Source organism: Xenopus laevis, chromosome 1S (assembly GCF_017654675.1).
Source record: "Xenopus laevis strain J_2021 chromosome 1S, Xenopus_laevis_v10.1, whole genome shotgun sequence".
NCBI classification, from domain to species: Eukaryota; Metazoa; Chordata; class Amphibia; order Anura; family Pipidae; genus Xenopus; species Xenopus laevis.
Genome location: NC_054372.1, coordinates 95,145,337 through 95,173,264, shown reverse-complemented (window position 1 = coordinate 95,173,264; position 27,928 = coordinate 95,145,337). Strand labels below are relative to the sequence as shown.

General features: G+C 39.1%; 1 protein-coding gene and 1 long non-coding RNA gene across 5 annotated transcripts in view; one reads left to right on the top strand and one right to left on the bottom strand.

Moving 5' to 3' along the window:
• The window catches only part of tpm4.S (tropomyosin 4 S homeolog), a 71,209-nt gene that overhangs the window by 26,351 nt on the left and 16,930 nt on the right, over positions 1 to 27,928 (bottom strand). The window contains exons 1-2 of one of the 4 annotated variants that reach the window (XM_018233150.2): positions 987 to 1,177; positions 607 to 821 (exon numbers count right to left, since the gene is read on the bottom strand). The exons of 2 other annotated variants lie outside the window; for them this stretch is intronic. In XM_018233150.2, coding sequence (XP_018088639.1) covers positions 607 to 738 — 132 coding nt within the window. In that variant the 5' untranslated portion in view covers positions 739 to 821; positions 987 to 1,177. 4 annotated transcript variants of the gene reach the window in all.
• On the top strand, positions 1,107 to 27,902 carry LOC121399375. Its single transcript, XR_005964979.1, has 2 exons — positions 1,107 to 1,188; positions 27,380 to 27,902. It is a non-coding gene; the product is annotated as an uncharacterized LOC121399375 (long non-coding RNA).

The window sequence follows — 27,928 nt, the reverse complement described above, 5'->3', positions numbered from 1 at the left end:
GTAAGAACCAGAGAACACGAATACAGATACTGCTTTCAATATCAATTACATTTACAAACAACCACTGGAATTTTTCAACGAATCTATACTGGAAAGATGCTTAAAATTATATAGTATTACCGGTCACTCTGCAAAAAAAATGATTTTTGGATGGACACCGCCTTTAATTATTAACCACCTTAATAAGGGTTTTACACCCTCTTTAGCTGTACACTCTCCCTGAAAGCCAAGGACAAAGTAAAAAGCCTTGGTAGTAATCTAAACCCAAATAAAAGAGTATGATCCTGGGAATGTGTGGTTAAGTTGATCATTCTGAAACATCATACATATTCAGGGCACTAAACAGGGTTGCTGGTTTTTGCCAGTTATCAGACTCATGAATATATGAACAGTTTGTTAATGCAGACTGAGAATAAAGAAGAAACAGAGCATAGAGGTCATGGACAAGCTATTTTATGCAGAGCTAAGGGGAGCCAGAGATTCAGGTACAGAAGGAGGACCGCACAGAGAATAACTTGGAGAATGGAAGATTGTGCTCAGAGCAGAAGAGGAGAGAAAGAGAGGACAGGAAATAAGGCCGTATTGTCTGTAGTAGCTGCGCCTCACTTTCTCACGCATCTCTCGTTCACTGTCCAACTCCCTCTGTAGCAGCTGCGCTCTTTCTTCAGCATCGTCGGCCTGTTGCTGTAGTGCTTGGATCTTCTTCTTCACTGCTTCCAGGGAGTTGACTCCGGCCATTCTGTCCTTTCTACTTAAGACTTTAGCTCCTCAAAAAATCCGCCTCACAAGTTTTCTTTTTTTATGTAGCTACACACAACTCGCTAAAATAGACAATAGAAAAAGTAGAAAATGTCTTAAAAAAAATAAAGTGCAAATTAAATACGGAGGTATAAATATTGCATTAAAGTTTCCTCCAAATTCCTAGACGGAAAAAAAAGGACTATGTACAGCTGAAGCAAAAAAATACTACGTTTCTTTCCACTAACCGAAATGAATGAGAATGGAGCAGCTGTAGTAATCCAAAATGCAGCCCTACAGCTATATATCGCCTGCCCTATGGAATGCACTCAGAATGCCGGAGCAGCGGATCAATGGGAGCTGCAAAGGGAATACGGATACAGCTCTCTGGCCTGCGGCTGCTGCTTGCACTCTAAGCGCAATCAATGAGTTACAAGCTGGAATTCTTGGGTGAGGTCATGCATGGAGCGGGGCGTGGCTAACCGAGGGGTGGGGCGTGAACCATGGCGTCACCAGGTGGGGGTGTTTCCAGGCTAAAATATGCAACGTTTTTTCGACTTATTTGGGAAAGAAAATGTGGATTTGTTTTCCTTTGCACCCGCCCATTGGTGAATAACCAAACCTTCTCATAGAAAGTTCAGACAGCTCCCAGGGTTTGTTCGCCTTCCTGCTGGCGCATAGCTCCAGGAATGATGGTTTTTATAGAGAGGCAGTCACATATGGAACAGTGCTGTCCCTTACCTCGTTTTTTTTAGCAGCAATTAAAAGAGTTTCCGCCTATTAAGACATTAAGACGCACATTCATGTAGCTTTATTGCTTAAAGAAGTCTACAGGTCATAACTGGGTGAGCAGTAAGAAAGCAGCCTTACCCTTTTATTTCCAAAGCTGTATAAAATAAACTCCATAGACTTTTTGTGGTGGTGTCCTGCAGGTCTGGACTGGGAGTCAAAATAGGCCCTGGCATTTCAGGTACACAGAGGCCCAAACAGTCCACACCAGCCCACTAAATACTGACTTTGTGTGGCACCTTATAGCAGCCCCTCTGGCGTTTGCCAGAAGCCACAGATTACCAGTCCGGGCCTGTCCTGACAACATGCAACATTTACTCCAACCGTGTTTTCTGCGGTATAAATAATATGATTGCATGTATAATTTTATGTGTATGCCTACTTGCCAAATTAAAATGGCTGTCAGTAGTACCAGGACAGTGGTTCTGTCCAGGGTTGTAATTTTCAAAACTAGCCAAAGTCAGCTACAAAAGCAGCCCAAAACTAGCCAAGAGACGCTTCAACAGTGTCCCAAAAATAGCACAATTGGCAGTGAAAAAAAATCTAAAAAATAAAATAATTTATCATTGGTATAACAGGTCAACCTCTAGATTTTTGTCCCAAAATTGTCTGAAATTGAGGAAAGTCACTGGAAAATGCAAGAATGCTTAAAGGAGAATTCAACCCCCCATATAATAAAACTCACTACCCCCTACCCTACATAGTCCCCCCTCCCTGCTCCCGTTCGCACAGGTGATAACTTTAGTAATTGCCCCATATCCTGTAAGTACCCCTCGTTGCGGAGTAAGCGCAGAGGAGCTCACAGAATCCATCTTCTCTTCGATAATCTTCAGGTCTTCTTCCTTCCCTTCGGCAATTTTCGTGACTTTCGGCGCATGCGCAGTTGTCTGAAGCTGGAAGATTGCTTCAACTGCGCATGCGCCTATATGACGCTTACTTTCCGAAGATTACCGAAGAGAAGAAGATGGCGTCCGTGAGCTCCGCTGCGCTTACTCTGCAAAAAGGGATATTTACAGGATTAGTGGCAATTACTGGAGTTATCACCTGTGCAGGGGGGGGCTATGTAGGGTAGGGGGTAGTGAGTTTTATTATATGGAGGGGTTGAATTCTCCCTTAAGAGGGTTGGGAGACTGGGGTAGAGAGCCCAAAATCTGATAACTCCCGACTTCTACACAAGTCAGTCCCATTGCATGCTGGGTATTGTAGTCTTACAATACAACTTACAACTTGGCAGTTGGCAAATTGTTAAACAAAAACTACATTACCCAACATGCATTGGGAGACACAGGATTGGCACATTAGGGCAAGAAAAAACTTTGGCTGGTTTCCAAAGTACAAAACAGACAAAGGCCCAAAAAGTAGCCCAAATCTATACCTTGGCTAGTTTGTACTTTCAAAAACCCACCTGGGCTTTAAAGTAGTAGCCCAATTTGGCTGGAAAACAGCCAACCTGGCGACCCTGGTTTTTATTATTATTATTATTATTAACATGTATTTATATAGCGCCAACATATTGCGTAGCACTGTAAAGTAAATGTGATTATACAACTACATCACATGAATTACATATATAGAATATATGGAGTAACAAACATCACAATCAATACAGGTACAAAAAGGTGAGGAAGGCCCTATGCATAAGCATACAGTCTAAAGGGAAGGGAGTAATACACAAGGAGTGGGCAAGATCGAATTGAGTGGGTGAGAAATGTGGTATTGTATGTGGTGTTGCGTTTGGTAGTTAAGCAGAGTGAGGGTAGGCTTCTCGAAAGAAGTGCGTTTTCAGAGATTTTTTGAAAGCAGAAAGGTTGGGAGAAAGTCGGACAGACCGTTCCAGAGGAGGGGTGCAGCCCTTGCAAAGTCTTGAATGCGAGCATGTGAGGAGGTAATGAGAGAAGAGTTGAGTAGCAGGTCAGTAGAGGAGCGTAGTAAGCGAGTGGGTGAGTATATAGAGATGAGTTCAGAGATGTAGGGTGTAGCAGAGTTGTGAAGTGTTTTGAAAGTCAGTGTCATTAATTTGAATTTGATTCTGAAAGGTAACGGAAGCCAGTGCAGGGATTGACAGAATGGCGAGGCAGAGGAGGAGCGGTTGCTGAGGTGTATGAGCCTCGCAGCAGTGTTCATTATGGACTGGAGAGGTGACAGTCTCTGAAGGGCGGGGCCAATTAAAAGAGAGTTACAGTAGTCTAGACGCGATATGATGAGAGAGTGAATAAGAATTTTGGCAGCGTCTTGGGTGATAAATGATCGTATTTTGGATATGTTCCTTAGGTGGAAGTGACATGATTTAATAAGTGACTGGATATGTCACTTATCACTTCCTGTTCCTGTCACATATCACTTCCTGTTGGTGTCAATGACTGGCATAGGGTAGCCACAATTTTTGTTCCAATTCTGGCGAATTTGCCTCTGAAAGCATTTAAAAAATATATATCAACAAAAAATGCTGAAATGTGGTGAACTGTCCATCCACAATTCTCTGTATATGGCCACATATAGTCATTTGTAAAGGTGAGACATTTAAATTGCTGGGTCTTCCATACAGAATATTGGCATACTTTTGCAAATAATTTCATTGTCTTTAGATAAACAAAAATAATATAGTGCCTTACCCACTACTATAGTTGGTTTTAGAAAAGAAATAGATATGCGGCAACCCAGGTACTGTATTCCAAGTTCAGGATTGCCCAAGCAATTACTTAAAGGGGAACTCCTGCTTCCAAACCAAAATTTGACAAAGAGGCCCACATAACACAGAAACCCCTAATATACCCATCACAGTTACCTGTTTCTTCAAAAATTATGAATAAATGCCATTTTCTATGCTGAAATCCAGCTGGTTAACAGTTCTTCTCTTTCTGCATCATTTGAAATCCTTGCAGCGAATGAGGGACTAAACACTGATGTTTTTGTAACAACTTCTCCACAGCTCACAGACAGCATGCAGGAACTACATAACCCACAATGCATTGCACTGGGATGTTCTGTTCCTTATTGAAATCACGTGTGCAGGGAAATGGGGTTTGGAGGATGCAGGCTGAGTACAGCTGGCTATTGATACAAAGTAACAGTAGTCAGCCAGCTCAGCAAAGTAGTCAGATCAGCAAAAGAGCAGGGGGCTAGGCTTAGGGAACTGTAAGAAACCATTAAAAATCATGAAAATCTGTATATTTTTTAACGCCCCGGGGTTATTCCAGTAAGTACCACGGCTCGCCTCTCCCAGCTTCTTCTTTCTTCAAATTTTCCAGGGCAGATGCATGCGCAGTAGAATGACAAAGCCGACTTTTTAGTTAAAGTTCGTCTTTTCACTCTTATGCGCATGCGCAGCCACGAGAAGAAAGAAGAAGCCGGAGGAGGAGCGTTGTGTGGTGCTCGCTGGAATAACCCCAGGCCTATGTCATTTTCTTCTAATAGGAGCACCGGTCCAGGGTTTCAGGTAAGTAAATACATTCACTTGGGGGTGCCTAACATTTGGCACCCCTAAGTGGTAAACAACTTTCCTTCTCCTTAAAGGATCACTGTATTATTCTGAATGTGATCTAGAGGGCTTGTGCAAAGTGAGTGGCTTCGAGGGCTTGTGCGAAGTTAGTGGCTTCATAGGAAGCTGAAAATAGCAGCTTGGACAACTTTCACATGACTTAAAATGGGCATTTATTTTGACTCCAGACATATTGTTGCTATGTTACACAATGTGCAAATGTAAAAACAGTATGATGACAGCATTAAATTTACTTAATTTGTACTCTTTACAAAACATTACTTTTTACTTCCATGGCAACATGGTAATAGTTATTCGTATGTCCAGCCTTTCCTTTCAGACAGATAATCCCAGGATATTTACATACATAAAGCCAATGAACTAGTCTACAACCATGTCTAAGAATCTTAGAGCCATTTTGAATACTCTACATTCTGCATCTTACTAATTAAACGTATACCCTTTTCTGCTGATTCAGTTGAATCCGTAAACTGTATATTTATACATTGCTATGAAAAATATATATAGCATTTTGGAACATTGGCTTATGCTGTCATTATGAAGAGGGTGGTGTATCTGATTGTTGTCTAATTCCAGGCAGTGTCATTCTTTGGCTAAAGCAAATGAAGTACTGTATTAAATAAAAAAAGGTCATTAATTTAAGGGATGAAAACATAATTATGCCTCTTTATAGGTCCCTGGTAAGGCGTCAACTGGAGTATACAGTGCACTTTTGGACTCCAGTCCTTAAGAGGGATATAAATTAACTGGAGAGAGTGCAGAGATGTGCAACTAAACTGGAGGGATGAAAGACTTAAATTATGAGGTAGACTGTCAAGGTTGGGGTTGTTCTCTCTGGAAAAAAAGACACGAGGGCATGATTACACTTTAGAAATACATTAGAGGACATTATAGACAGATAGCACAAGATCTTTTGTTCCATAAAATTGATAATTTCATTGCACCAGAAGTCACCCCTTTATACTAGTGGAAAATAACTTTTATTTGAAGCAGCGTAGGTGATTCTTCAGAGTGAGGACAGTAAAGTTGGCCATAGATACATGTAAGAATTACAATCTTTCCTGCAACCACTGTTCATTTTCAATACAGACGTGTTGAAGCTGAACATCGCATATACTGGTAGAAACAAAAGAATTCTAACTCTATCTGACGATTCAGCACTAACAGTGGCCGATGTTTGGGTGCCATCAACAATTTACGGCCAGCCTGATCGTCAAACTGACCGGTATCCAAGTCTTCTGTCAATTTTGGTCACTTTGTCTCCTGACATACACACATCGATTATCATAGTTTCGTCTGATATTATCGGTGTGTCTATGGCCACCTTAAGGTTGTGGAATGCCCTGCCAGATGATGTTGTGATTCTGTTAATGCCTTTAAGAGGGGCATGGATGATTTCTTGGACAAGCATAATATACAAGGCTATTGTGATACTAAAATCTATAGTAAGTATAGATATGGGTATATATAATTTATGTGAGTGTATTGAGGGTCATGTGAGTGTGTGTATGTATAGATGCCGGGTTTAATTTGGAGGGCTTTTTATTTGATGGACTTTGGTCTTTTTTCATCTCAACATAACGATGTACTATGACAGTATGTGGGGGGTAGTAAAAACAAGGAACAGCACATTTAGAAACACTGTAATTGTCCTCAGTTAAAAGGGCAGTATACCTGTAAAACATGAGTTCAATGAATAAAGCGTGTGCAAAACATAGATTTTTAGTTATTCAAACAATATGCAAAATGTATGTTTTTGTTATTCCTTGAGATAAACAGGGCAAACAGGGACACTGAATCAACGCCATGTTTGGTTTTTGCTTAAAAGAATAAAAGCATAATGTTTCTACCTGTTAGTTTCCAATTTTATCATATTTTTGTTATATTAGAACAATAATAACTTACAAGCTATCTTTATATGAAAATAGATGCTGCAAATATAAAGGCTCCTGAAAAGCATTGAATGGAGGATACATTTGAATTGCCATTATATATTTAAGTGACTGAAATGCAAGCTTCGGTACTTCACTACATTTTAAGCTTTACTTGATGTTGCTTTGGTGTTATTATAACATACACGTGGCAGTATTTCTCTAAATGCATTTTCATTTACAAGCAATGTATACTTGCAATTTCAGCCTGGCTCTGTCATTTTTGAATGAATGAAAATGACAAACTGCTACTTTTTGTTTGTCGTGGTTACAGAACAAGATTTTCAGAGTCTGGCTACTTCAGGAAATTAGTTGGAAGTTGTTCCACAAAGGAGTGAAGTATGTTGAGCAACTTACTTTTCTCGATTAGCAAGTTTTGACATTAGCAAGTTTGAAGCTAATTAATGCTTAGTGGCCAATAATCAGTCATCAAGGGGTAATTTTGTTAAAAAATGGACTCGTTCTTTAATGGCTTTCTTATTTAGAAGCTGCTAAGCTTCTGGTGCTTGACTTTTCTTTTATGAACTTTTCTGTGTGCTTGCTATTCTTATTATTGACCTTATTCATTCTATGGGACAGTTTCAATTCAGTGAGAAAAAGGTTTATCACGTGAAAACATTATGAACGGGATTTAATTTGAGACGCAATTCAAGTCAGCAAAACTTATCTCACAGTTTATCATGGGAAAAAACTGGAACTGAATTTGGAGAAAAGTTTTTTCTCCTTGAATTGAATCTTGTCCATGAGTTTTCATGCAATAAACCATGAGATAACTTTTTCTCACTGAATCCCCATCCCAGAAAGGGATGGCCCTTTATTTGTTGTATATGACTTACCTACCTCACAAGTTGTTTTTAGGGTTGGGAGTGGTTCACATTTTCGCACCCTCCCCTCTGCATCAAGGCTTGGGGTTTATACACAGGGCTGACAGCTAAATGTTACACCTTATCAACCACTTCATTATGGCTCAGGTCAGGGAAATCAGTGTTATGCTATTTTAGCATTTTGCCTTTGTGGTGATTGCGATAGCTGGGGTTGTGCTCTCCACTGACCCAAATATTCCTTGTTTGCTGTATATTCCACCTCAAATTTGGCAGGGAAGAAGCTGGTTCAATGGCATGACAATGTTTTTGTAATAATACGTTTATTCCAATGGATTGCTCTTGTCCTGAGTTGCATATTTTTCATCAAAAGCAAGGCAAAGCCAGTAGCATGTTTACTGTATTGTTTGATAAATAGCTGGAGCAGATTTAATAATACTCATTTAATACTTACAAGGGCTAAAAGTGAAGTTTTATGTACCTTTATATTGTAGGTAGGTTGGGAGAAGCTACTTTGAGCAATGTTTACCAGAACACTATTGACCACTCTCCAAACAATTTTTATTTTTCTACTTACTCAACCTCCTTCTGCTCTAATTCTTCTAGTCCCTTTACAAATTACATATTACAATATATGCTTACATCAATTTTTACTCTTTGCTTTCATAAAAAAATAGTGAATGACCAAGAAATATGCCAAATGGGTAGGAGCATGAGGGCCCTCTGACACCTGGGCCCATTAGGCGTTTTCTTGGTATCACGGTGGGCCAGTCCAAAACGGTGTATGAATGTAATGGAAACCACTGGGGCAGGGACTCATCTGAATGATGAATAAAGTAAGTAAAATATTTAAATGATTCATACACCAATGACTACCAATATCATAAAGGTATAACCCCACTGCACCTGAAGCCCAGAAAGGGATGACAAAATATATCAAAAGTAGAAAAAGTGAGTCAGGAAAAATTCAACCTGCATCTAACTCGGAAAACCTTAATCTGCAACTTCCTGCTGCACACTACTTCTGTTCGGTCTCTGGTTCCAAGACAAGGAATCTTCGGAGCAGAGGAGGAGTGTACTTCCTCCGTCTTACAAGAACCAAACCCGTAATGATTGCCCACATTTTTACCTGAACCTGACCCAAGGGTAAACCCACTGGGTACCGCCTCCCCCCACAAAAAATCCTCGAAGGGGCCCAGGCCCCGATGTGCAGAGAAAACTCTCCTGTACCAAAACCCCTCTCCCCCACTTGCACATGTGTCACAGCTAATTTTAACAGAATTATGTTGAACATATTGACCAATGAACAGACATTACCAATAAAAAAGTTATGAATTGCATATAGGCAGGGTTAAAACTTGTGAAAGGGTTTGTGCCAATTCCAAGTGCACTGTATTATATAGTGAATAAAGTACCCACTCTTGTTAATTATAAGGGTAGTATAAGTTACAAAGGAGTTTCATGACCATAAAAAAACATGAGGCCGACGGGCGATTGTTTTTATACAGGTCATGGAACTCCGAGGTAACTTCTAATATCCTCATATTTTGCAACAGGGGGTACTTTATTTATTATAATTCACACGTTTTAGTCTTGGGACAGAAATGACATCACTACTCACCATTTATAACTGATGACATCAGTACTCACCGTTTATATAGTGAATAAAGTACCCCCTCTTGTAAAATATAAGGATATTATAAGTTACCGTGGAGTTTTATGACCATATAAAAATACGAGGCCGAATATCCTCATATTTTGCAACTGGGGGTACTTTTTTTTATAATACACAAGTTTTAGTAAGTCATGTGACAGAAATTACATCAGAACTCACCGTTTATAACTGATGACATCAGAACTCACCGTTTATAAGGATATCGTTTACAAGATATTCATGTCTTTTCTGTATTATATTGATATAATTTTATAATGTACTAGATCAATATTTTTAGTAGGGATGCATCAAACTCTGCTTTTCAGGGTTTGGCCAACTCCCCAAATCCAGGGGTGTTGGTTAGGCTGAATGCTAAACTGAATCCAAATCCTTGTTCTGCACTGGAGTTGATGCATGGGCTAAAATAACCAATGTGAATGCAAAGATAGTGAGCTCCATTATTTGTCCAGTTATATAGAGTTCAGATTCGATTTGGTTCGGTCAGGCTCTCGGGTTTAACCAAATCCGAATCCTGCTAAAACTAGCTCCAATTCGACTGATTCCCGTACAAAATCCATGATTCGACGCTTCACTAATTTTTAGAGAGAGGAAAGGTAACCATTGGAGCTTCATAAGAGAAGCAACTCTAATAATCCTCTGGCTCACCATTTTAATGAGGAGCACATGCCTTTTACAGACTTTATTACAAAAGGAATGAAGAAACATTTGGTTCTAATGTATCTTAGATACAGTGAATAGTTTTAAAAGTGGTTCTTTCAATGGATAATATTTATTTATATATATATATATATATATATATATATATACACACACACACATTTCTTCTCTTAAATAAGTTTTCCAAATTTTCAGTATTAGCAAAAACTGCCAGCCACACCTCTCTTTCAGTTAGCCGAAAATCAGCAGTAAGAGAGATAACATTCTTCTGAAATGTGTCATTTGTAGGTCTGTGTATAAATCCTGGCCCATGATTTTCTGGTCATTTGTCACAACTTCCTGGCTAAGACTTCATGCCTTAACAGTTACACAAACTTTTCCCTTCTATATTAACAGTAAGTGAAATGCTGTCTCAAGCTCTTGCTGTCGCTTCCTGTTTATATAATCCAACACATAATGTGGTTTGAAGAATGCCTTTTTTTTACAAGGGTACGCATATATTGTACATATTTTTGCATCAGTGAACATTTGCTAAAGTTCAGTTTTACATTTTTTTTTCCAAAATATGGTTGTTAGCATTTACATGTTAGATATTGAAAGTTTTATTATTAGAGTTCATCTAAAAATGGGGACAAATTCTACCAATGGTTAGTGCATTTAAAAGTTGAAAATCTGGAAACAAATCTTGAAACTAAATTATCCAGCACAAGGTGCACAGTGCATCCATTCCTTCAGGGCATAAGTGCTACGTGGATGAGCTTTGAGGAGCACACTTTTGTACCCCTTAGTGCTCTTTGGAAATTTTTCCGTTACTCCTTTAGGGTTCATGCATGCCACAACTTTCCTGTTATTGTGACTGAAGTAATTTGCCCAATGTATAGTAGTAGATAGTCAGCACAACGATTATCGGATTCAATCAAGGCAGTGCACGTCACTTCAATGGCCACTCTCCGTTGGAAACATCATGGATAGAAGACGTTTGAGACAGCACCACTGTATTATTCTTATTTCTTAAAAGCCTTTAATTGTGCATAAAGGCATCACAGCAACGTTGCTGTGATGCCCTTATGCACAATTAAAGGCTTTTAAGAAATAAGAATAATACAGTGGTGCTGTCTCAAACTTCTTCTATCCATGAAGTAATTTGCCCAACATATTAGTCCATATGGATCAGTGGTATGTAGTGGCATCGTGGAATCTTTATTAATTGGACTATGTTGGATTGGAACATATCAAATTAGTGAAGCGGATTAACAACAGTCAACCCAAACTAGTACAAAATTTGTATTCTGCCTGACACTTGTTTTGCTGAAGTAACTATAAATGCCTATGAAGAAGGCTTAAGTTACACCTAAGGCTAGGGCCATATCATGCAGACTGAAATTGGCTCTCCCGCTGCTCCTCTTCTGCTGCGTTAACTGCACCCAGAAACATTTACGGCCATTTGGGTCAGGAAGACACAACAGATTTTACTAAATGCAGGCAGTGCAGCAAGGGAGCTGATTCTCGTCCTGTGTTTCTCCACAGGCCAAGAACTGTATGGTGTGGGCCTAGTCTAAAGATATGCTTGCTTCAGTTTGATATGCCCACCTACACTTGGGTGCAGGAAGACCCAATGAATTTTGCGGCAATATCTGCATGTCTCTCTGCACCAGAGCGGAAATAATGTTTCAGAGTGCAGGCAGAGCGGGGGGAGGGGGGGAAGTGGATTCTCGGCCTGTATTTCTCCACAGGCCAACATCCTTATGGTGTGGACCGAGCCTAAAGATTTGCTTGTTTGGGGCGTGTCAACCTCATAAAAATGGGGGTGCTTCCCAAACTATTATACTTATTTAATAACTCCCCAATCCTACTCCCAAACAGTCTTTTCACCAGACTTGACTCCATGACACGCTCCTTTGTATAGAATAATAAACAACCCCGTGTAAGCCTCCATACCCAGCCCCCAAAATGAATGGGGTTTGGCATTACCACATTTTTTCCTGTATTATCTAGCTGCCCAGCTAGTGTATGTAGCCTGGTGGTTCTCATCAGCTGAAAATGCCGCATTCCCCATCTCAGCAGAAGCAGCAGGGTCAATTGAAGCATTAGCCAATACTCCCATAAGGGGAACCACTCAAAGGGTATGCCTCCCACAACACTGGGAATGTTAATACCGATATGGGAAAAAGCCCTTAAATATGACAGGACTCTACAAAATTTGATTTCCCCTTATATACCTTGGTGGTGCAACCCCAAGCTACAACACTTTCTCAGGATACATGACCCAACAATTTGGCCTAAGTTTAAAATTAAATATGTTGGTAACTGTATGATGCTCAAGCGCTGAAATCCTTTGAATTCTTTCCAACTATGGAGTTTAAGCTTCCAAGAACCATGTGGTTCAGATATTTGCAGGTTAGACATGCAGCCAATAGCCAATTTCCTGAGTCGCCCAAGGTAACCCTGTCTCGACTAGAGGAGCTATTAAGGTCACCCAGTCGTAAGCAAATGGTATCTCACATTTACTCAATCCTCAATACTCAAAGAGGTAATCCCTTTGCACAATGCTACTCCAAATGGATTTAGGATTTCCCACAACTAGACTGGGATGACCTTACCCACTCATACTTACCTTCGGTGATTAGTAGTAACGATATTATGATACAGTACCATACAATACATAGAAACTTTCTCACACCAGCCAGACTGCACTCGATGGGCCTTAAGACAGACAATTTATGCTTTAAATGCAGGTCCAGGCAGGTCTGGACTGAGAATGAAAATAGGCCATGGCATTTCAGCTACACAGAGGCCCAATCAGCCCCCACCAGCCCACTAAATAGTGACTGTCTATGGCACCTTATAGCAGCCCCTCTGGCATTTGCCAGAACCCACAGATTGCCAGTCCGGGCCTGAGTCCATGTACATTCTTATATGTGTTCTGGACCTGCCCGATGATCGATACATTTTGGGGAAAAGTAGTGGCATTTGCAGTGGAAACACTATATATGCCAAATGTGCGGTCCCCAGAAGCATGTATATTGGGACTAGTGGAGAACATAGTCCAGGACAAATACCGGCGCACTCTCCTGAGACTCCTTTATTATCATGCCTATTATCCTAACTTGGAAGTTATCTACCCCACCCACCCTAATGAGGTGGAAATCTATAATAAACCAAGCACTCCCCTTTTACAAGCTAACATACATTAGCAGAGGCTGCCTGGATAAATTAAAAAAGTCTGGGGTGTATGGGCAGATATGATTAATACGAACACACCCCAAGACCCTATTTAGCAAACCACCTACATATTGTATATGGGAATAGAAGCTAACACATGCCAACACGGCATAAATCCCCCCCCCATGCATCCCTGTTTGAATAGTTGAGTTTTAAAAACAAAAAGAAGGGTTTGTTCTTCAATTGTGGAAATCATTGATTCAGAGATGACTCTCACTTCGATGTAGAGTCGCTCAACCCATGTGAATAATCAATGTACGCTTTGAATATCATTGTAAAGTTATCCTTTATTTCTGTATGTTGAAGATGCAACCAATAAATAAAAAACTTTTAATAAAAAAAAAAAGATTTGCTTGTTTGGAGAGGTGCTAAAAGGATCTTTCCCTGATATGCTCATCTTCAGATTGATATGCCCACCTTGGACCAACAATTGGATCTTAGTGATGGCCAATGCAGGCTGCTGTGACAAGGCCAATTAAACTGCTTAAGTAGTCAAACCTGCCCAACAGATATCTGGCTGATTTTTAGCCAGATATCAGTCGTCAGGCCCATCGACGGACCAATACACAGACTAGGAAGCCGATTCAGTCCAGTAGGACTTGGTTGGCAGCTTTTATCTACCCGTGTACGACCTTAAGTTTGCTGAATATTTTAAGCTTATCTAGGCTAAGCATGTTCCTCTTACTAAACTTCCTTGAGTTGGTGTTGGCTGTTACAAGACATTAGTTTCCTTTATCCCACTATAAAATACTGTTACACAGTATCTGATGTTGAAAAAAACACAAATGTTCCTACTACATCAATTGTAAAAACACAGATAAAAAGGGTCCATTTACAATCTCCTAGTGTGCAAAGTGTAAAAAACACATGGCGTGCACTTTGCACACTGCCTTCTGTTACTGCAGAATTGCTACGGGTCTCTGTGCTCCGTTTTGGAAACTAGTGAGGCTAGTGACACCTAACTGCCAAGCCAGTAACAATTTAAGGACAAAAGAACATGAGCACAAAAAAATGTAGGGAAAAAAAAAAAGACTGCTATTTTCGCTACAGTATGGAACCTATTTACTCACAATTGAATTTCGTTTTTTTATCCCCAAAATCTCGAAAAAATTGGGGTTTTCCTATATTTCTAAATAGTTCCAAAAATTCCAAATGTATTAACGGGCAGCTTTATCAAGGGTCGAAGTGAAAATTAGATTAGAAAAATTTGAATTTCAAGCTATTTTATGTGTACTTTGACTAGGGAATAGTCCAAATTTTATTCGAATTTGAAAATTTTTTTGAAAATTTGAATATCGAAATTTATCACGTACTGTCTCTAATAATTCGACTTCGACCATTCACCATCTAAAACCTGCCGAATTGCTGTCTTAGCCTATGAGGGACCTCCTAGAACCTATTTGGAGTCGGAAAACTGCCTATTCACCCGAAAAAAAACGTTGATTTTTTTAATACATTTTGGTTGGTCTTTTTTTATTCGAATTTCAAAGTTTCTTTGCTAAATCTGCCCCTAAGTGTAAAGACCACAAAAACCTCTAACGCAAAACTTCGCCAAGTAAAAGTTGTCAAGGTCCTATAGAAGTCAATGGGAACTGTACTGATCTGATTGGACTGTTTTATATATCAGTTCTGACTTTTATTTTTGACTTTTATTTTTGTTATCGAGGTATTAGAATTTTTTAGCACATCGTTCAGCCTTTTTTTATTTGTGCTTTTTATACAAATAATATAATATTATATATACTGTATACTATTTTATATATATATATATATATATATATATATATATATATATATATATATATATATATGTATAAAACTAGGAACTGGTGCACACGGCAAGCAAAAAGTGCCTGTGTGCTGGTTTGTAAAAATCATATACGGTAGTTAATAGAAGAAAAAACCGCACCAAACAGGTCTTAGCATTGTGTCAAAAGAAACAAAATCTTCAGGACGGCTCGACCTACAGAGCCTAAACGTTGATAATAAATTTTGTTTCTTTTGACACGATACTAAGACCTGTTTGGTGTGGTTTTTTCTTCTAGTTACTATATATATATATATATATATATATATATATATATATATATATATATATATATATATATATATATATATATATAATATATATATATATATACAGGTATGGGACCTGTTATCCAGAATGCTTGGCATCTGGAGCTTACTTAGGCTGATTCTGCTTCCAATAACAATTAATTATATCTTAGTTTGGAACTAGTACAAGGTCCTGTTTTGTTATTATAGAGAAAAAGCAAATTATTTTTATAAGTTTGATTGTTTGGATAAAATACAGTCTATGAGAGACAGCCATTACCTAATTTGGAGCTTTCCTGAAAAAGGGTTTACAGATGATGGATCCCATACCTGTACTATTATATATATTATATTATATTTGTATAAAAAGCATGAACAAAAAAAAAACTGCTGAATGATGTGCTAAAAAATGTATATTAATACAAAAAAAAAAATATATCTAAAATATTATATAAAGCCTCCAAAACCACTAAAATCCAACCTTTGATAAATAAGCCTCCATGTTCCGTTTCAGGTACATGATATATTGGTCAAATACATATTTACAATTCATTTGTGCACCTTTTTACATTCTTATAACAAGTGTTATAATTTTTTATTTAACTAACCCATGTTGTTCCTATTTAAAAAATTCTGTGTGCATGTGTATAGTGTATATATTTATACACACATACCGAGAACACATTCAACTATATATTTTTAAATAGTAAATGCTGAGTTATAAAATTACATCTGATAAAGCAGCAATTTCATGGGCTAGGGGCTCAGAGTGACCTTTTCAAATATATGGCTTTATACCACCCACAAAAAACTCTAAATGCCTCCTTAAGCTTTTTTGCAAAGGCTGTGTTGAAATAACCGCAGAACAAAATGCACTGCATGTTTCCTGGCATGTTTATTTCCCTAGAGACAAACTAACAGAAAGGGAGTAAATAAAGCAGTGTTTCACAGCACTGAAGCAATTGTTAAAAACTGTTTTAATTGATCCCGAAAAGATATATTGTAATGTTCAAGCTTGTATAAGATTATTTTGATTACCTGTTTTTGACTACTGATAATTATTAGGTTTATTGTCATTCCTTTCCTATTTTGCCTATTTGTACCTGCATCAGAAAATGCTGTCTTCCAAACTCTTGTCTAGTTACTAGCGAAATGATGTCCTAGCAACCAGAAAATTATTGCAATTCCAAACCTGAGAGCTACAGAACAAAAATGTACAATAAGAAAAAGCCATAAACTAGCAGATTTTTAGTCTTCATCATACAGTGTCTGACTGGGGGACCCGGGCCCACCGGGGCTTCTCCATCAGTGCTCCCCCCCACGTATAACTTTTCCTTCACTCGGCAGAGTTGGCAGCAACCTGGGCCAGCGAGGGAGGTTGAGGCAATGGCAATGCTTCTAGTGGAGAGCTGGTCTGGGCTGGTAGGGCCCACGAGAGCCCAGTCTGACCATTTCATCATTGCAGATTGGCTTGAAAGACATAGACCAGAAACAATAACTATCAAAACATTACCTATTCCCAAAAACCAAAAATTATATTTAATAGGAAGGAAATTGAGATAAGGAAGCTTCTACATTGCACAGATGTTTCTGTGAGTGGTTCCTTGTTACACTGTAATACAATATGCTAAACAAAAAAGTCTTCATTCTGCAACAAAGCCAAAGTTGTATAAATAACAGTAATATATCTAATAAATTCACTATACATACACAGATGGAGGAGCAATAAGCAAGTCTGTTACCACTCCTATACCTTGTCCATTAAAAGTACAAAACATGTGAGTTTTGAGTATAGCTGGTTGCACGCAAGCTGATTACAGTTCAACACAACAATGGATGTGAGTTCCTCCAAAAAATAAAGCAGTAAATAATAAAAAAAATACAAAATATTTATTAGAACATATTAAGGAAAGGCCTAACAAATTTCGTTCCTGTTGGGGCACTTACTCATAGGCTCTGTGACTAAGTGCCCCCAACAGGCATGAAACGCGTTAGGCCTAAATTAGGTTCCCCAACCATTGATTAGATGCACATTTATATAAATTATCGGTATTGCAAAAGAGTTCCTAATAAAAGTGTCACAATAAAGCAAACAATGGAAAGCAAAGACTATTTAATGGAAATATATCTACTGAGTTAATTATGAAATTAAAATCACATTATGTGATGGTTCCAGAGTAGATCCCGTTACTATATTTTGGCTAGCATAACCTCAGAGTACATTGAGTAGAAGCTGCAGTAAAAAAAGACTGCTCAGCTTGCCTGTATTTTATAAGCAATATGGCTAAGGCAGAGGCGGGCCAAACAGGCCGGGCGCCCTAGGCAGCCCAGCCAGCCTGCTCGCCCCTTCCTTTCTCCCGTCACTCGCGCATGCGCAGTAAGCACGTTCCCGGCGCGCATGCGCAGTAAATCTATAATTGGCTTATTCTAGTTGTGACTAAAATCCCATAAACTTGGTGTCAGTCCCGAAAGCTCAGGTTGGGAAATACGGACCAAGGAGGAAGTAGCAGGCACCAAACACAGTTCGAGATATCCAAGGTGTTAAGAAGTTCAACGTAGTCAAGTCCAGGCAAAGGTCAAGTTCAGGCAGAAAGTGTTCAATAAATGGTAAAACAGGCCGAGGTCAGGATCAGGAATCAGTAGACCCAGGAACACACAAGGTAGAACCTATAATCAGGCAACGGCTGCAGGGCTCTGGCAAGCGTCCCACGCATGTTTTGACGCATTGGCTTCAAAATGTCACAAGGTGCTGCAAGTACCCACTGGGTGTCGCCATCTTGCCGGCTGCGCTGAAGATGGAAAGAGCTCCGGCAGGCGCTTCTTACACTTGGTAGTGGAATAGGCAGCCTACAGAGAAGGTCTTTCTCATTGTCAATGAGCTGAAATTCTTCAAGAAGGACTTAAAAGTCAGTTAGGATGCTCAAGGCAGGTTTAAGTTAGTGCCCCAGGTCTCCGTTTTCTGTCTTATGATTGATAGGATGTTTATAAGTGTTGGATAGATTGAGCAGCATATTCCATGTGCATTATTTGCTTCTTCTGCTGTAACCATGAGCATTGCATTATGGTTGAGGAGTATGTGCACACTGAACAAAGTATTTTCTTTACTGGTGTATTTCAGATGAAGGACGAGGACCAAAAACGGCAATCTCCCATTTTATGTATTGCCTGACGTAAATAGAAATATGGCCTGTGTATCTTCAAGGATCTTTGTGTACTTAATCCATGTTACATATGCTCCTCTTACCATAATGCATAATTTAAATGTAAAATAGAATAATTAATTGGGTGGCTATGAATATGGTCTTCTTTTCAGTACATAATTGTGAGTGATATTCTAGGAGAGATTCATATTCAAGATACAATATTTGTAGATTAGCTAATCACAGCTAGTAAGAAGAATAATATTCCCCATGTTCAGAGGCCAGATGAAAATAAAGTGATAATGTCATATGCAGAAGGTCAGTGGAACTCTTGGACATGGAGTGATAAAAGTCTCATGGCAGGCTACATTCAGACTGGCGCTTCCAGTAGCACAGCCCTGATTTAGTAATGTAATAAAAGGGATTATCATGGCCACATGGAATTTTGGTGGCTCCAGCTGGGACAGAGTTATCACTGTTGCAAGACAACTTTTAGCAAACTAAGCTGATCATATAGAGCAGCGATCCCCAACCGGTAGCTCATGAGCAACATGTTGCTCCCCAACCCCTTGGATGTTGCTCTCAGTGGCCTCAAAGCAGGTGCTTATTTTTGAATTCCTGGCTTGGAGGCAAGTTTTGGTTGTATAAAAACCAGATGTACTGCCAACCAGACCCACCTGTAGGCTGCTAGTCCAGATAGGGGCTACCAATAGACAATCACAGCCCTTATTTGGCACCACCCAGGAACATTTTTAATGCTTGTGTTGCTCCCCAACTCTTTTTACATCTGAATGTTGCTCACAGGTGAAAAAGGTTGGGGACCTCTAATATAGAAGAATACCTGCTTGTTTGACCACCAAAGTGGTAATCCTAATAGGCCGTTATTAAGCAATTTGACCCCTAGGCACGTGCATAGCAATTATCTGAGAACTGCATGGAGCATTTTTACACACACACACACTTTCAAGCTCTCAGGGCAAGTGACAAAACACTAGAAAACACCTTTGTAGTCACACCAGTAGCAATTGTGCATATTGACATTATTGTCAATGCAACTGGCAATTTTCCAGCAGTTTGTGAGCTATAAATCACATAGGTTGGAAAATATTCAATGTGCCATTACTCTTAATGAAGTTATTTAGAGGTATGGGACCTGTTTTCCAGAATGTTTGGGACCTAGGGTTTTACATATAAGGGATGCTTCCGTTATTCGGATCACTTTAAAGGGGTTGTTCATCTTTGAGTTAACTTTTAGTATGATATAGAGAGTGATTCTGAGACCATTTGCAATTAGCCTTAATATTTTATTATATGTGGTTTTTGAGTTATTTAGCTTTTTATTCAGCAGCTCTCCAGTTTACAATTTCAACAATCTGGTTGCTAGGGTCCAAATTAACCTAGCAATAATGCACTGATTTGAATAAGGGACTGGTATATGAATAGGAGAGGCTTGAATAGAAAGACAAACAATACAATGTAGCAATAACAATAAATGTGTAGCCTTATAGAGCATTGTTTTTTACATGGGATCGAGACAAATAACTAAAAAAAGAAAATAAATAATGATGATGACCAATTTAAAAGTTGCTTAGAATTGGCCATTCTACAACATACTAAAAGTTAAAGGGGTGAACCATCCCTTTAGGTCTGCTGAAAACCATTTAAACATTAAATATTTTTATATAATTGTTTTGCAAAAACAAGGTACTGTTTTAATAATAGAAAAAAAGGGAAGTTCTGGATAACAGGTTTCTGGAGAAGGTATACCATACCTTCATTTTGTTTTCATTGTACAACCCAATTGCCTTAGACTATTGTGTTGTGAACTGAAACGTCCCACATTATGTAATTAAGTAAGCCCTAGGCCATTGATGCTTAAACTATTTGAATCCTGTGATTTGCCATCAATAAGGGAATATATGGAGTGGAACATTAATTAAATACACCGTACACAAGTACAGTATTTCCACAAAGCTATAATCTTTTGTTCATGTGTACAGAAAAGGCACTAGATTGTTTATAATACTTTGTTTAGCATCACAAATCATTTAACCTGACTTTCTGCAGTGTAGATCTTCTAGACACCATATCAGACTTGGTTGTTAACATCCCACCATTCCCATGAGAGTGCTTCAGTTAAACTCAATTGTAACTTGACTGTAAATTAAGATATGCTAATATCTTTTCTTTACTCCCTTTATCACATATTAAAAAATTCAGGATTCACTGGAAATGTAATATGACATTCAAAATGTTATATGTAGTAGTAGCAGCACTCTTCTGAACCATTAATTTGCACAAAATTGTCCCAGCCTTAATAGTTTCAAGAATGCCCCAGCTTCTTAATGCAGCACTGGAAGACAAAACCCCGTTGTTTGCATAACTAAAATTCTTGGCATTCCCCAGCTTCTACAGGGATGTAGCAGTTCATATACACCCTACCGTGCAGACTCCTGTTGATGCTTAAGACGGGCAGACATATGTGAGCAATCAGCCATGGTTGGCCTTTCCTCTAGATTTCAATATCATTTTAGAAATCTTGAGCAAGGAAATACGAATATACAGGGGCTGAAATTATTTTCCACTTCTCTCACCTAAATTCTGTGCAGTGAAAGGCAATCATACAGCCATCTGTTCAAAAGGAAAGACTACATGTTCTTGATATACAGAAACAGAAATTAAGGAATGTAAACTAGCATACAGGAATTCGAGTTTAAAAAGAAAAGAATCCTACACTACCCTACACTATCTGAAATCTAAAGACTCAATAAGTGCAATTAAAACAATACAAGACCCACTGCCTGGAACCCCATTCTTCCACAAGCCGTACACTGTAAGGCTAAGGCCACACTAGGCGATAGCGCCGCGATTTGACTCGCGGCGACTTTTCGCCGCGACTTTTAAGCCGCAATCGCTGGGGAAACTTTTGCGCTGGCGTCTATGGGGAATCGCGAAAAATCGCCAGCGTAAAAACACACGCGGCGATCTTTTCTCTACTGTCGCTCGAAATTGCCTCGCTAGGCGATTTCAAGCGACAATAGAAAAAAGATCGCCGCGTGTGTTTTTACGCTGGCGATTTTTCGCCTAAGAAAAGCACAATCATTTATGATATGCTTAGTTCTAAAAGGCCCCTAAAGTTTCTGGGGCCCCACTGATTTTACTGTGGATAATTGTGCACCACAATTAGATTGACTGCCTCCCACAGTGTTTTTTTCAATAGAAGCAGCACACTTGTACCTAAAGTACTGTAAAGTATTTGGCACATGTAATTTTGAGCACAGAAAGTGACACACTTTACAGTGCTCTGCCATATATCTCTGTAAGGTAATCTATTGGAATAAGAGTGGTGGTAAGAATCCTATTACATTTATTATGTTTTTCTACTGGGTGGATGCTAGGATGCTTGCTCCTCGAACAAACTAAGGATTTGTTTCCTCTATATCTGTCATACCTCCTTCATGTCACATTTGTAAGGTAAAACATAACACACATTTACCAGTTCCATGTCTCCTTGAAGCAGGTAAATAAAGATGGTCATAGACGAAAAAATACACTCGTTTGGCGACATCGCCAAACGAGCCGATCTTTCCCCCGATATGCCACTAACGGGCCGAACGATCAGATTATGATGAGAGCGCAATGGGCTCCGGCGGGATCGGTCGGTACAAAATCAAACCTGTCCGACCAAACGACCGATCTCTGCCGGACGAAAAATGTCGGGACTCTCCACACACGGTCAGAAAATCGTACGAATCCTCGATTCGTGCGATAGGATCTTTGCGTCCATGGCCACCTTTAGTGGAATGCCTCACATACAACCAGATGGGTTTTTATCAAGCCTAATCATCGAGACACCAGGGGGTAGATTTATCAAGGGTCGGATTTCGAAGTAATGGGAGTTTTTTTGAACTCCCATATTTCGAAATTCGAATAAAAAAAGACCAACAGAAATGTATTAAAAAAATCCGTTTTTTTTTGTGGGTGAATAGGCCATATTCGATAGTTTGAATTGAAGTAAGAACGTATTCGATCAAATTCAATTCGAAGTAATTTCAGAAAAAGCCTTTGAAAGTCTACCAATTGACTCCAAATAGGTTCTAGAAGGTCCCCCGTAAGCTAAAACGCAATTCGGCAGGTTTTAGATGGCGATTGGTCGAAGTCGATTGATAAGTACTGTACATGATAAATTTTGATATTCAATTTTTTTTTCAAATTCAAAACGATTTTGGTCTATTCCCTAGTTAAAGTACACAAAAATATCTCAAAATTCTAATTTTTTTTCATTCGAATTTTCAATTCAACCATTGATAAATCTGCCCCCAGATGTGCAAGTCACTGGGTGATGCAGGAGACTTGCAAGTGTTGGACCTTTAAAGTGGCACAAACAAGCTCTTTGTGTCAGGGTTTTATACATGGTATGAGATTTCATGGTACTTTTCCTTATATTATTACTCTTACCTACTATAGAACATTTATACTATTTTTCACTCTAATTATGCCCTATCTAATTCTGCCACCAAGTATTAATATGCTTGGGACAGAGTTAGTAAAAAGACAGCAAAATGTAGCAGTGGACCCAAAAAGCAGACAAGGGTTGTCCAGTTTAGCACCAGTAACCTACATAGGTTTTAATGAAGGTACAAAGCTCCTAATTACTACTATTAGCAAATGTTTATAGGCATACAATACACAGTGTTCTTTTTTTCAATTCTTTTATTATGCAACTGTAGAATATAAGATACATTCATATTGAAATGTTGTTTGTTGCAAATTTTGTTGTTGTTGACAACAGTGGTGTCTTAGTTTCCTACTAGTTGCCTCAAGAGTACAGGGTTTTACTAAAGTTGACAGTGATTCCTGATTTAGCATCAGGAAGACTCTGATTAAGATGGTCCCACACAGGGGCACTCAGGACCACTATCTGAAATCATGCCCCCCCTAACTACAGGCCCAGCCCTAGACTCCTGTTCACCCACACCAAGGCCCTGCCCCAGACCCCCGTGCACCCCCTACCATATGCCCGCCCCAGACCCTCGAACACTCCTACCACAGGCCCTGCCCCAGACCTCCACACCACAGTAAGAAAGCCACACAGACATGATTGCTTAAATATGAGTTCTAAAAACCTATTGGTTAAAAAAAAGTCATTGGTGATCAGGGCCCCACCTACAAGTTAAAAAAAATCATTGGTGGACAGGCTTCCCCTTTCAAGTTATAAAAAAAAAATCACTGGTAGCCAGGCCCCCCGTTACAAATTAAAAAAAATAATTGGTGGCAGGCCCCCCCTTACATGCTAAAAAAATAGTTGGTGGTCTGGGCTCCCTTTAAAGTTAATCATTGGGGGCCAGCCCCACCTTACAAGTTTTTTTTAAAAAAAAATCATTAGTGGCCAGCCCCCCCCTTTCCCCTTACAAGTTAAAATCATTGGTGGTCAGGGCCTCCCCTACAAGTTAAAAGAAAATCATCAAAACCAATTGAAAAGTTGCTTAGAATTGGTTACCTTAAAAGTGAACCACCGCAGCTTAGTTTACCTTCAGTGGCTTTGGCTGTGTTTTTTTCCTTCTGTGGTTTTGGCTTTGGCTCCCTCTGCGGCTTTGAATAATTTTGGTGGCTTCCCAGGCCACCTTAGTACTTGAATTACACTGGACAGGGACAACTATCCCCCTGATGGGGGTGCTGCTGCCATAAGGCCAATTGAGAAATGTGCCTCAGGTGGCAGCAGCCCACAAATTAACAGGGGCCGCAAAAATGAGCTGAAATTCCAATTTTAAAATCAGAATTTTGGCTCTACTAGTGCATCCAAAAGGCTGCCTCAGGGTGGCAAAGGAATGGAAGTATGGTGGCAAGTAGAAAGTATGGAGAATACGCTATACCCTTCTGGGTGATGGCTCCTCGACCCGATTAAGCAACAACCCTCTATGGTCCAGGTAGTGGGGATATCTGTTTCTGCCCAGACCAGTTGACTTACCAGCTTTCAGTTTAAAATGGACTAGGGGACACATCCACACCATGGGGCAGATTTATCAAAGGTCGAGGTGAATTTTCAAATGGAAAAAAAATAGAATTTCGAGCTATTTATTTGCACTTCGATAAGTCCAAATTCGATTTGAATTTGAAAAAAATTAAAAAATTCGAATATTGAAATATTGTCTGTCTGTCTCTTTAAAAATTCGACTTCGACCATTCACTACCTAAAGCCTGCCGAATTGCGGTTTTAACCTATTTGGAGTCAATTGGTGGACTTTAAAAAATCACAGGCTTTTTCTGAGAATACTTCGAATCGAATAAGTTCTTACTTCAATTCGAACGATTGAATACAGCCTATTCACCCGCAATAAAAAACCTTCGAATCGAATTCGATCGACTGCTCTATTCATTCGATTCGTACGATTCAAATTCGTCCGAAAACTGACCTATTCGATCGAAAACTGACCTACTTGACCAAAAAAAAAAGTTAGATTTAATTTCGGTTGGTCTTTTTGAATTCGAATTACGGAGTTTTTTCAATTCGAAATTCGACCCTTGATAAATATGCCCCCATGTGTAGGAAGTCCACTGAGTAGTATTGTAACTGAGATACTCTTGACTAAGATAGGTGATCATTATATGTAATCTTTAAGTGTAAGGTATACCTGGTCTTGCAAGTAGTTTAGTTGCATTCTTCTACCTTTACTGCTGATAACCCCTTTAAAGGTAAAGTGCTGAATATCTCCCAGAGCTAATAATAATTCCTTCCGGTATCAGTTATGTATAAAATTGTGATAAAGTGCTTTTGAGGTTCTAACACAGCCCACTTGGGGTTGTGTCTATTGGTAAATGTCCAAATTAGGCCTCTATGGTGTGTTTCAGTTGTAGGTATCTGAAAAGAATTTTGTTAGGAAGGGAGAATTTTTGCTCTGGTTTTGAGCTTCCAATTCCAACGGTAAAAGCACATAACCACTCTCCTCCTACTGAACATTCCAAACCCGTGACATCAGCTACCTACATCAAGCATTTTGTGTGCTTCACCATGTGGATTATTGGAAATGTGGGATTTATATCAGAAGCAGCATGGTTCTTTCTAACCATAATCTTTCTATTTATATTGTAAGATCCAAGGATGTCTTTAAACAAAATGCAAATTTTAGTAGCTAGTGGACATTATGTTTCAATTATTTCAATAAGCCACAGTTTTCTTTATAATGCCTGTTTTTTGTAATGTTCAGTATAAAATTGCATTTTATTTCTATACAGATCCCCAATTTTGTTTATTCCTCATTTCATGGTTAAAATAAAACTATACACCCTGAACAATGTAGGTATCTATAAAAATATATTGCATAAAACAACTCATATGTAAAACCCTGTTTCATGTAACTCCAGACATGGCAGTAAGATCTTAAAAAAAAGTCCATTAAGCACTCCATTAACTCCAAACATGCCAATAAGATCGCTGAAAAATGGGCAATGACCACTCCCTTAACTCCATGCATGCCAGTAAACAACTCATATGTAAAACCCTGTTTCATGTAACTCCAGACATGGCAGTAAGATCTTAAAAAAAAGTCCATTAAGCACTCCATTAACTCCAAACATGCCAATAAGATCGCTGAAAAATGGGCAATGACCACTCCCTTAACTCCATGCATGCCAGTAAATTCAGTGGATAGATTGAAAGCATTATTTTACACTTGTGCAAGCAGATTACCAGTAGTGAAGTTTTCTTCTACCCATGTGCTCCCAGAGCTGCTTGGTGCACGCACTCTCTCTGTCTGCCTGCTCTGTACACTGCTGAGAAATCCAAGATGACATGGCCTTTATGAAGAACAGAAGGGCAGCGGTCAGTAGGAGAAGGAGAGCAGTGGGAGAAGGAGAGCAGCAGTGGTGCTGTCAAAAGCCTGTGATAAATTCAGTGGGCCCCCCAAAATTAGTGGGCTCTGGGCAGATCTGCCCCATTGGCCCTATGGATAAAGAGAACCTGAATACATTATCTGTTGGCACAACCCTTCATAAATTTTACTCCTGCAACACTTTTAAACATGGTGGGTATGCCATTATTCTAATATCTAAACAGGATCCAGCAATCAGAACATACACTACAGAGCATACAAGTTCCCGGCAAAGAGATTTACTGTACATTGCACAAGCTCATGTCTTCCGAGAGGAAGAAGAAGAAGGAAGAAGATTGGAAAAAGACAATAAGACTTTCAAGTGAAGTTAAAAGAGAACAGTTGTTAACAATAGATAGTTTTGAAACACATTAAGGGGGTGTACAGGCCCAGATTTGTGGAAAGACCACAAAGGCCCAGGCCTAGGACGACAGAATTTTACGGGGGCGGCATGCTGCTCAATCACACCTGCATTGGTTTGGAAGCACTGAGGATTTGCAGAATATACAATAGTTTTTAAAATTTCCTATGCACCAATCCCTAGTACTCCGGACACAATGCTGAAAATTTGCATGAACAGAAGTGGGCCTAGGGGCGATGCAATGTAAATCCGGCCCTGGGGGTGTATTCATCATGCTGTGTAAAAAGTGGAGTAAAACATCTTGCCAATAGCAACAAATCAGCAATTAGATTTCAATAGTTATTTCCACAGATATTACGCATGTCTAATATCTACTACTTTAACTTGCTTATTTTCTGATTTATTGTAAACTGGACCTGGCAAGGAGAATTGCATAGTGTTATACTGTTATGAACAAACTATTATATCAGGTATGAAATGTAATTTAAAAGTCAACTATTATCTAACACTTTAACTTGCTTATTTTCTGATTTATTGTAAACTGGACCTGGCAAGAAAAGCTGCATCGTGTTATGAACAGACTACCCCTTCAATTTGCTCTTTTTCTGATTTATTATAAACAGGACCCGGCAAAGAGAGCTGCAGTGTGTCGAGAGTTTCCGGCAAAGTGACCTGCAGGCTGTTAGATTCTGCCTTGAGAGGGGAAGCCGGGAAGAAAGCTGCTAAACAACAAGACATTCAAGAAAAGTTAAAGATTTTAAACTAAAAAAGTTATGAATGGTTATAAATGTTCTATAATGTAGGAAATTTAATTTAAAAGTGAACTGCCCCTTTAACTGTTGGGAGTTTCCGGCAAAGAGATTTGCAGTGTTATATGTAACCTGAAAATCACTTTATTGCAATATATATTGTTTTTACTATTATTTGTCATATGCTGGGGCAACAGGGGAAAGCACAGACAGTGTGCAGGCTGAAACTTTTTACCCCATGCTCTCTATCCCTATGCTATCTCTATCTATTAGCTCTTGCTCTCCCATTTAAACAGATTCTTCCTAAAAAAAAAAATCACTCTAGCAGCTCTTAGAGTTAACAGCCTGCCCAGATTCTACTGCTTGTATGTGGCAATAAATTTGACTTCTGTCTATATTAACGCTATCCTATCTTCCTTACAC